General features: G+C 42.9%; 1 protein-coding gene across 1 annotated transcript; it reads right to left on the reverse strand.

Annotated features, from left to right (window-relative positions):
* Positions 1-762: 762 nt before the first annotated feature.
* On the reverse strand, positions 763-9,197 carry LOC136446920 (uncharacterized). The gene is made up of 2 exons (XM_066445571.1): positions 1,577-9,197; positions 763-1,350 (listed from the first exon to the last, which is right to left on the reverse strand). The coding sequence occupies exon 1, from the start codon at positions 9,175-9,177 to the stop codon at positions 2,968-2,970; it is 6,210 nt and encodes a 2,069-aa protein (XP_066301668.1). The 5' UTR covers positions 9,178-9,197; the 3' UTR covers positions 763-1,350; positions 1,577-2,967.
* Between the last annotated feature and the right edge of the window lie 2,101 nt (positions 9,198-11,298).

Genomic DNA, 11,298 nt, shown 5'->3' on the forward strand with positions numbered 1-11,298 from the left:
GTGACCTTAGATGCCTCGTCTTCGTTTGACCCCGACGACATGATTGTCAACTCTACCTTGTTCGACTATCAGTGGTCCTGCACGAACTCCAATGGTAGGCTTATTGTTTAACACTGTGTGGTCAGTAGTATTATGGGTTTTGTAATGACATGCATGAACTGAGTTGGTAAGGATGGTCATAGTTTTTTTACAAGATTGTATAGTGTGTATCACTACACATTTGTCGATGCTGCTTTTGAAAAAGTTTTATAAAACATGCGTGTTATCTTCACATGAGTTGTTGCTTGATTTCGTAATTGCTTTTTTTGCACATAAAAACAGCACATTTTATTGCAAACATTAACAATAAAGTATAACATGCAGGGGAAACCTGAAACATTTAAGGTGCGATTGATTATTTCAACGTGCATTCATATAAGTAGATAGGATAAAACAAAAAAGCTTATCATTACTAGAAAGGCCGTCATTTGCCCCTGAGCAAATACAGCATGTTTAGCCATACTCCATGCTTACGTCATAGTCACGTGAGTGAAATTGCCTTATGTGGATGACTTGGCACTTAGGAGAATACATCATCTGATCCATGGTACATCAGGTCACAGATTCACAGATACGGGAAAATATCTACTTGTGTCTCAAAGTGCAGCACAGAGGAACTACACTAACACATTCAAGTGACATACTCCTCCCCATGCAAGAAGTGGGCTGTCCCAAAATAACACCAGGGCAAAAAATGACATTTTGCAGAAATGGACATTAAAAGACTGTCCCAAGATCTATTTATTCTTCAAATACATTCATCAGCATGCTTGAACATGATACAATACAATACTATACACTATACATGTAAGTAAAGATACAATACTGTGCGACTAAGCAACACCATGAGAAAATTTGCAAACATACAATATTATACACTATATGCAAAGATACAATATTATGCAACTCTACTAGAGAGCTTTACTTACAAAATTGTAAATTTATACTTTTCTCACAATTTTATCGCATGTATGTAAATGGTTCTAAGAAATAATAAAAAGATTGTCCCAAAATCTTTTTTTTTTGTATACTTGGTCATATGAAAAGATACAGTTTAAAAAAAACCCACTACCAATCCAGACAGCATTACTTACAGAAATTGAAACTCATATCACAATCTTATTGCATGTATGTATGTATGTAAATGACAAAAATATGTACATATTGAAGCCCAAATTGCAAAATAAAAAGGAAACTGTACAATTGTGTCAAAATATACATAATCCAAGAATTAGTTGCAATCCGGGTATGTCTGCTCCATCCCCATCCGGTTTCTCATGGACCAAGTTCTGCTTCCATCTCGGAGGAGTCCTACATGTATTTTTAGGACAGAAACAGGAGAATGAGATTTGGTAACTATGTCAAGGCAGAGTACAATCGTTGAACAACGACATGATAAATTTAGAAAAAAACACACATATTGAGTCTACTGTCTCAGAAGAAAACAATTTTGGTTTGGGGGATGCCCATGTTGGACCAGTGCCTTCACACATATCACCTATATGTAAGGATAGTGTTAGAAGAAAACAGGCCTTACCTCTTGTATGCCATGAAGGTGATCTTCTAACTGGTTTTACCCCTTATTATCTGAGAATTCAAGAAATAGAGACACTTTATTCATTTTTATGTACACTAATATCACTGTCAAGAGTGCCTAAGTGGACACCTCCTTAGATGTTATGGAAAATGCTTTAAAAATAATGGGAAAATGATAACGATATATAGAATATATAGAATAAAATAAAATGATAAGTATTTGATCAATTCAAATAACACATTTGAAAATTAAAAAGTATTCAGTCAATATGAAATATATTTGTTTCACTGAGCTCTTTTTTTGGTCGTCGTGATGTATTGCTGCTGGGGCTGCTGACTGGTGACCTCTCAAAATGTTATGCAGAATGCTTTTCAATGGATTATGACAATGACAGAGATATGAATACATTTACTCGTACAATATTGCACAAGCAAGGTAAAACTGACAGGAGGAACACTCAAATGAAATGAATGATATAAAAACCATAATCAAGCAACATGACCTGAGATTTGATATAACATTCTAATAATAACAAAAGCAAATGACAAATTGGCAGTAACAGAAAAGTATTGACATGGATTATTCTTAAATCAACAAGGCTTCTGATCATGGAGCATCCATCTGGCTCCCCCTTGGCTAGGTATTTCCCAATGCTCCCATCCCCCACTAAATGTGTGGGATGTCAAGGTGGGAAGCTGGTGCAAATATGTCATTCAAAGGCTCACAGTCATTAGCCTGAGTACCAACCTCCGTAGTGACCGCTGGCTTAAAAAAATTCGCTTGCTAGGTTAGCAAGCGAATTTTTTGGAGCCAGCGGTCACTACGGAGGTTGGTACTCAGGCTACACTGTCATTGAGCACCCACCAGGCTCCCCCTTGCCAGGTTATTTTGGCAAGAGCGGAGCGGGACACTTTGTCCTTCCCCATCTCCCTTGCCACCACCAAATGTGCCGGGTGACAAGGGCAGACGCTGGTGCAAATATGTCATTCACAGGCTCCCAGTCATGGAGCACCCACCAGGCTCCCCCTTGCCAGGTTATTTTGGCAAGAGCGGAGCGGGACACTTTGTCCTTCCCCATCTCCCTTGCCACCACCAAATGTGCCGGGTGACAAGGGCAGACGCTGGTGCAATATGACATTCACAGGCTCCCAGTCATGGAGCACCCACCAGGCTCCCCCTTGCCAGGTTATTTTGGCAAGAGCGGAGCGGGACACTTTGTCCTTCCCCATCTCCCTTGCCACCACCAAATGTGCCGGGTGACAAGGGCAGACGCTGGTGCAATATGACATTCACAGGCTCCCAGTCATGGAGCACCCACCAGGCTCCCCCTTGCCAGGTCATTTTTATTTCCTCTTGTCAACCAACAGGTTTGGCAAAGGCAGAACCTTGCCTTAGTCTTCACACTGATCTTCATCATCACACAATATACAGTAGACAGCATCATGGTAGCTATAGAATGTCTGTATCACTCCATGATGGACAGTGGCTAATGATGCTGAAATATACACATGATCTATGAGAGTTCCTTTCGCAGTTGTAGGAGCCTCTATCAACTGTTGATAGTGACTTCTCATAAAAAATGATAGAATCTTTTTGTTTTCCTCACTTGACTTCAAATTTTCATTGAAGTCACCAAGAATGACTGTGCTATTTCTTTCCACTGAAGACAAGTGATGCAACAGTCTATCCAAACTGGATACGAATGGGTCTTTGCGCACATTTGGCGGTCTATAAATGGCTACAATGAGATGTTTCGTGCAGTCAGCAGAAACCTGCATAGCCACACATTCTAGGTTGATATCATCTGGGATGTGAATTTCTTCACACCCGTATACATCACGGACATACACTGCCACACCTCCATGAGGGGAATTAATTGTCACACTAGAACCTTCCTCGCCAGCATGCCCTCTTGACCTATCTTTGCGAAACATGCTAAAACCGTCCAACTGCACCTGAGAGGACTGCACATTCTCTGATAGCCATGTCTCAGTCAGACATATGATATCAGCATTGACCAAACATGTAGACTTTAGACTTTTAAAGTGACTTACAAGTCCTTCGGTGTTGTGATGGACAATGTTCAACTTGAGGACTTCTTTTGCAGAGCTGTTACCAACAGTTGCAAACGGGTTGGATACAAATTCGAAGTGCTTCATCTTATTGACTGCCCCCTGCACTTCCCCATCACAATAGATAGACTCCTGCTTGTAGTCTGTGATGAATAGACCGCCTATGGAACAAACCCTGCTTAATGCCACATACGACATACCTGATGCAAACATTTTTTTCATCGAGACAACTACTTCAGGTACAGTCATGCCCTGTACTTTATGTACTGTACAGGCCCAAGCTAGCTTGAGGGGAATCTGGTAACGTTTGGCTTTACTACGATTGTTCAAGTTGTCCTCAATCTGACGTATTGGCACTGAATTGTCGGGTAGGTTGCTAGGAACTGCACTTCTTTGCCTTTCGAGAGCACCTGCTTTCGAGTTATCAAACTGAACGAAGACAGTTGCAACTTCACCTGCAGCATTCTGACCACCTATCACACCAGTCACTGTTCCAAACGCACCATTCACTAGACCATCCTCGACATTGACATTTCTACAAAGCATGACCCGCGCACCGACTGCAACTTTGACCGTGTCAGGGAGGTCGTTTCTCCCCCCTAGTGTGAGATGTCGCTTTGTCATTGAACCCGTGGTGGGATCTTTGACGAAGTCGGAGGCTTCAAAACATCTAATATCTGAACACCTGAGATTCAACATCTTGTCATTATGCTCTGCAACAGCTGGAGTGGTGGAAAAGATGTGCAGTGCATCTTTAGGATAATCATCCGATGCAAAGTCTACTGCTAGCACCCTTGATGACAGAGTGTTGTCATCTTCATCCGAAAGTTTGTCTTTTTTTCCCTTTACCCTCATTCTATTCAAAAGCTTTGCAAAGGCAGCATCATCCTTCTGCCTCATGATTTCCTCAAGTTCTACAACTTCAAAGTTTTTATTCCACAAGTCACACCAATCTCCTTTCCTGTAGAGACTTTCTCCCAGGACTGGAGGTATCTGATACATGTCACCCACTGCCAAGATGCTCACATTTCCAAAGTCTGCATTTGGCCTCCCGTGTGTCAGCTGACTCAATCGACCATGAATAGAGGACATGAGCTTTTTGTCCACCATTGACACTTCATCTACAATTACAATTTTGAGGCTTTCATACTGCGCACGCAAAGTGTTCAGGGTACTTTCAGACAGGGGCTGATAAGTCTTCGTAACACGTATCAGGTGGAACGCGTGGTGAACGGTGCTTCCCCCTATGTTGAACGCAGCCGTTCCCGTCGGTGCCGTAAGAAGGACCGAGGGACTGTCAGGGTTTTCCTGTGTCTGTTGTAGTAACCTGGTAGCCTCATAATAGATGCATTTGATAAGATGGCTCTTTCCAGTCCCCGCACCGCCCGTTACAAAAATACGGAAGGGATCTGGTCGCTTTCCCTGTGCAGTCTCCATGCACCACTTACGTACAAAATAGAAGACATTCTGTTGCATCGGGTTGAGTGACTGCATCATGGGAATCGCATCTTTTGAGGAGACCTTCGTCTGGCAGGATTCTAGGGTAAAGCTTTTCTCTTTGGACTTGTTAGATGGTGCAAGGTCAGGAATGTCATCCTCCGTGCCTTCATTATCCTCATTCACTTCATTTCCGGCTCTCCTATCGAGACACTCAAGTCTTTCTTGTTCCAGTTCGGGGAAGATCTGGGCCCAAGCGTCTTCTACACCATCACTGTTTTCCACGTCTTTACGAGCCTGCTCGATTTCGGCAACATTTTGCTCAAACTTACACCTGTTCCTATTCACAACAACGCTAACTCTATCCCCTGTATCTGACAAGGGAGCAAACCCTTCCGAGTAGAATTCTTCATACTTTTCATATTGAGGTGGTTTCAACTGCGCGTCAAGGTAGTGTGGCAAGTACAACTTGAGCAATGTCAAGTAGAATCGCTCTGGCTCTTTCATCTTATTGAATTTGGCAAAGCGAATGATTGCAGGCTTAGATCTTGTACGTTTTTGTACAACCCCCAAATCATCCCTTAGAATATGCTTCTCTTCTCCTCGAGAAGACTGCTGGCCATTACCTTGCTTGCCTGAAGATGCAACGACGCGGTACTCGGAGACAAACTCTGCAGCACACATTGATTGGAAGGGTTCTTCTGGTGGTCTTGCCTTGTACCGATCCATAATGCTTGGCATCCAGATGCTAGCTTCGTCACAGTTTCCCTCCCTCGCAAGCTTTTGAATTTCTGCCAAAGGTTTTGACAATCGATTAGCTTGCTCATCTGTTGGTATGAAAGTGACTTCTCTCGTACAATCCTTCAACTTAAGGCTACAGACCCGATAGACCGCCTCTTGGGCGCTCACTTCCCTATGGTAAAGATAGGCATTGCCAACTTTTCTCATTTCATTCACTATATCCTCATTGCCTTCCCTTGCCTCTTTCTGGGCCTGTTTGAGTAGCTTTCCCATTTCCCTTTCTGCTTTGCTGATATACGACACAATGTACCTGACACAACTGTATGGGTCAAGAACATATTGGATGTCCATGTTAGCATTCCAAGCCCGGAGTAGATGCGGATTGTAATTGTTCACCCACATGTCCTTTGGCTCACGCCTGAGCACTACTTGCTTCCTGGTTGCCATCAAGTTCAATGCGTCACAGAACTGTGCAGTGGTGAGCTGTGCCTCCTTGAGAATGTCGTCAGTGGAGCACTTGTCTGGCTCTGTGATTTTGTCCAATACTTCCCAGAATTTTTTAAGGATGACTTCGGCTTGCCGCTCCTTTTCAGCTATGGATGTCCTTTCTTCATCGGTCAGGTCCTGCTTGGCCACAGGGCTGCACAGAAATGTCTGCTTCACTGGAGGTTTAGGGAATCCAAACCTACAGACCTTGCCACCTTTCTTGCATGATGATGTATGACCTTTACGGTGCATCTGAACCTGACTCACTATGTCAAACAACTCTTTATCTGTCTCTGAGTCCGGAAGCTGACTGCACACATATCTGTCCACAAAGGAGCAGACCTCCTCTTCAGAATTTACATTCAATTTTGGCGCATCTTTCACCCAAAACAAACAGTGGATATGTGGACTTCCACGTTGTTGAAACTCTGTCCTGGTGAAAGTATCGACTACCTCACCGATTGGTTGCGATGGAGATTTAATGAGATGCTCGAAAAACAGCTTGACCCGGTGGTCGAACATGCGAGCAGCGGTGACAGGATTACTCTTCAAAATGTTGCAACGCTCTTCCCACGACAACTCGCTTGCTGGTACCGTACTATGATCTTGTCGAATAGCCTCTAGTACTTCTGGCCATCGCAAATCTGCGGCAGAAAATGTTGCGAACCACGTAGGAATCCCTAGCTGCCTTATCATCGCGTACAACTCATTTAGCGTCTTATCCCAGAATTGTGGAGTACCTCTGACTGGCTGAAGAAACCGATACCCTTGATCTGACTTGAGAATGGTCTGTAAGTCTTCTTTGTTTGACAACATACCAGCAGATATTCTACGACCATCATTCGTTATCGGCGAACCCTTGCGTAAAGATATGGAAATATTCGATTGTATGAAGTGCAACTCTGTTACATATTGTGCATAGAATATGTAGCAAGGGTCCCTTGCAAACCGCGTATCTGCGCCCATAAGACGCCCCTTGAAGTACTTACTAGGCGTGACACGTACATCACGATTATCATTAAAAGAAAACTTCCCCGTAGGGAATTGAACAGGGAAAGACATCGCTTCTCCTCCAACCTCCTCGAACACACGCACTGGCCTCTTCCCCTCTCCAGGAGCCACACTCAGGACACGTTCATCGTGGTGGTCAAGAAAATCCTGTCCTATGTCTACTGGTTGGAGGCAAGTATCGTGCGGCAGTCCCCTCAAGCGGCTGTCCAGCATTTCCTCCTCGCTCAGAGCTGCTTCTTCTATCGCTTCTTCAACATTCACATGTCGAAGAATGTTGTCCATGTCTTCATCTTCCATACCATCTCCAGCTGGCCCTACCATGTCATCCATCTCCTCACTGACAGGCTCATGGTGCTCTGGCACTACCGTGTCATCCCCCTCCTCACTTGCAGACTCACGGTGCTCTGGCACTACCATGTCATCCATCTCCTCACTGGCAGGCTCATGGTGCTCTGGGGTTGTGCGAAAGTTGTCATCGCCTCCACGTTCAGCATCAGATGGTTCAACAAGCCCACCATCTTCATTCCAAGATAAAGCCCAATCTGCATCTATAGACGTACCACGGTAGTATTCATTATTTTCTACAAGATATTTCAGAGCAGCATCAACCTTCTTTGGACTGATCTGTCTATACAAGTGATGCCCACTGTACTGTAGCTTCCTCTTAAGTTTCACCTTGATTAACAGAGCTTCTGTAGGCATTCTGGGAAGGACTGCATGTGTTTCGCTCACATCTGCTGGAACGCAGGTCACAGGGCCAACAACTCCTTTCTGACCCCCTTTTGGGAGAGCTATAACTTTCATAAATGGTATTCTCTTGGCTATGAGTTGTGACTCAAGAGTATTGAGACCATTCAGCTCAGGAGGTATTACTGGGACCTCCATTTTATTACTCTGAGCCTCGTATGGAATTGTATTTTTAGAAAGCAAGTGCCTATGACAACAGTGACATATCCACTCTCGGCCCCTGGATGAGTTTGCTGTGGGACAAGCATTTGGGCTGCAGTCTAAGTTGCACTGATGAACATACGTACCTGTAAAACAGTGGTTAACAGCCTGAACGTACTTTGAGTTTGACCTGTTACAGATTACTACTTGTTTGCGAAACAAAAGCCTATGACATACAGTGCAAACATATTCTGGTCCCATTTTGCATTCTATCTGGAACTTTTCAATGGCCTTCTTAACATCTGGGCAATTCTGATTCTTCTCTCGGTTTTGCTGTTTCAATTCTCTGTGATTTGGATCTGTGTGATATCTATCTCTTTCGTGGTCTCGCTTCTCCCGAGCATGCTCTTCATCGGTGTGATACCGCTCCTGTGCTCTGTCTCGCTTCTCCCGGGCATGCTCTTCATCGGTGTGATACCGCTCCTGTGCTCTGTCTCGCTTCTCCCGGGCATGCTCTTCATCGGTGTGATACCGCTCCTGTGCTCTGTCTCGCTTCTCTTGGGCATGCTCTTCATCTGTGCTATACCGTGTCTTCTTTCTATCCCGTTGGGCCTGGGCATACTTCTCATCCTCCTGGTACCGTTTCCTTTCTTGGTCCCGTTTGGCCTTTTTCCTGTCGTCATCAGCGTTGTCATTCAATGTGTTCTTTCTCTTGCTTCTGGCAACTTCTAAGACCTCTAGATCTGTAGCTTCTTCTCTGTGGCAACGTGACATACTCCTTGTCTGTCTAGGGCTGAAAACTGTAGCCTCTTCTCTGTGGCAACGTGACATACTCCTTGTCTGTCTAGGGCTGAAAACTCTTGTGACAACATCAAAGTGAATCTCGTTTGTATTCTGTATGTATATAGCATTTCTACCACCTAACATGGTTCTATCACAAATACTTTCCCTTAATGGGTATTTCATCCATGCCGAATTGTAGCCATGCTTACCGTACACAAAGATGCATCTTCCCAGTAGTAATGCCATTGCATCAATTTCTACGTGTGTGGCCCACGTACGAAGATCTGCTGGATGCGGATTGGTTCGGCCCTCACGAGACAGGTACTGGTCCATGGTTTGGCCTGGTTCTAATAAACTGCAAAGATCCTCAGACATGGTTGACATGTATTCAATCAAACGCTGTCTTACTACGGCATGATACCCTTCGGTGCCACAAATATGGTAGCTTATTGACCTGTAAAAACAATTCCCATCCCCATCCATCTTAATGGTACTGATAGGTGTCTTCAAAGGGATGTTTCTTTCCTCAATATTGTGATCAATATTGATGTATTGTTCAACAGAAAGATTCAACTGACCTGCCAGTTGCAACTGATCATCATCTGTAAATGGGTTGAATGTGAACCCTCCATCATGCCTTGTTACCTCATACTCCAGCTCATCAGTTTCATCCTGTCCTTCTCCATCTACTTCCTGCTCATCAGCGGCTGGCTCCGGCTCTGCTTCAGTCGTACTTGCCTGTTCTGCCCTCCAGGCATTCAACCTCTTGAGCAATTTCTTACTTTTGCATCTTGGCATTTCCACTGAAAAATTAAAGTACTAGAATGTACAAACATTTCATAGAAGATATGAACTTTTCCATTAAACATACATTTTTACTTGTGATAAATATACTGGTTTAAGACCTGTGAAAATGTAATGTTCACAATATCTTACAAAACTATGCTGCTGGCAATATTTTTTTCACAATTGACAGCATGTTCCTGTCAATGATCTTTTTTTGCTTAAAAATGCCCCCCCCCCCCGATGTTTTAACTACTGGATAATATTGTGAACACCTTCATACCCTTTACCCTAAATTTTGGTGCAATGTATGTATGTTTTACATGACAGACCACGTGGTGTATATACTGAAGGCTAGAAATATATATTGAAGGCTTGTTGACAATCTTGAGCATGACAAATTGACTATTGACGCGGCCGTTAAACCCACACCCTTTGAATTACTTTAAAGTTGTATCACGAAATTCACGTGGGCTTAAATATAATAATCTCGAAGTCGAACGCCCTTCTTGTAACGTTATGTCAAATTCGTACACCGAACCCAGTTCTTTTTCCAAAACTCTCGAATGGATGTTCTAAAGAAATTCTCGAATTGATGTTCTAAAGAATAATATCGTTGGCTATGGGTAGTTCGACAAAAGTATCAATCAGTTATTCTCATGACCTTGACGTAAAAATTTGTGGGTAAAGTAATCTATAACTTTAACTACAGGGAAGGAAATTCGTGTCAAATACTATTTACGATAATATATTTCTATCAGTTCAAACGAATATCCATCAGCCATCAGGTTGATTTTCCAGTGACATAATATTCGGCGAGGAAAAAAGACCATCACTTACCTAGCACGGCTTACGCTTTCCTGACGAAAAATCACGGCAGTAAAGTGTCTGATAGTCTGAACCGCTTAAACGTTGGCCAAACGTTTAACTTCGTAGAATTAGACTCTAGTAAATAAGAGTAAGATGACGGCACGAGTTACTGCCCGTGGAGTTCGAGTAAAGACGTCCTCGTGCAAATGCAACAACAGAACGTCTGTGTTTATTATCGTCTGACGTTCTATCTCGTTGAAATCGTAGTCCGACAAGGTGGGAGGGGTGTGTACAAAATAATATTATAATATTGTCGTAGTTAACTTCATTTTGTTGTGCAAATAATAATACTGTATAATACGAAGACTACAATGATAATTATTTTTAAGTTGCTAGATGAAATATTGTTTTGATGCAAAATAAAATCGTCCCGTACAATAAACGTTCACCCAACTTTGAATGAAAACGTCCAACTTATGCAAATTTCTAAAATAGAATAGTCTATTATTATAAGGGGGGATCAAATATTACTACCGACAACTTGTCATATTTTTGCCGTTTTTCATGTGTATATATATCAATTATTTGTAATTATTTGACAAAGCAAATAGCATTAGGCAAATTGTAGTGAATGTTTTTATATTGCTGTACACGGTTTACATTCAATTAAGATGCTGACCCCTACAGGTCCAAATGAACATTTCGGTCCTA

The sequence above is a fragment of the Branchiostoma lanceolatum genome, chromosome 13, assembly GCF_035083965.1.
Source record: "Branchiostoma lanceolatum isolate klBraLanc5 chromosome 13, klBraLanc5.hap2, whole genome shotgun sequence".
NCBI classification, from domain to species: domain Eukaryota; kingdom Metazoa; phylum Chordata; class Leptocardii; order Amphioxiformes; family Branchiostomatidae; genus Branchiostoma; species Branchiostoma lanceolatum.

Coding starts and splice junctions, on each gene's coding strand:
- LOC136446920 (XM_066445571.1), bottom strand. CDS start 9,177: ATGAAATACCCATTAAGGGAAAGTATTTGTGATAGAACCATGTTAGGT.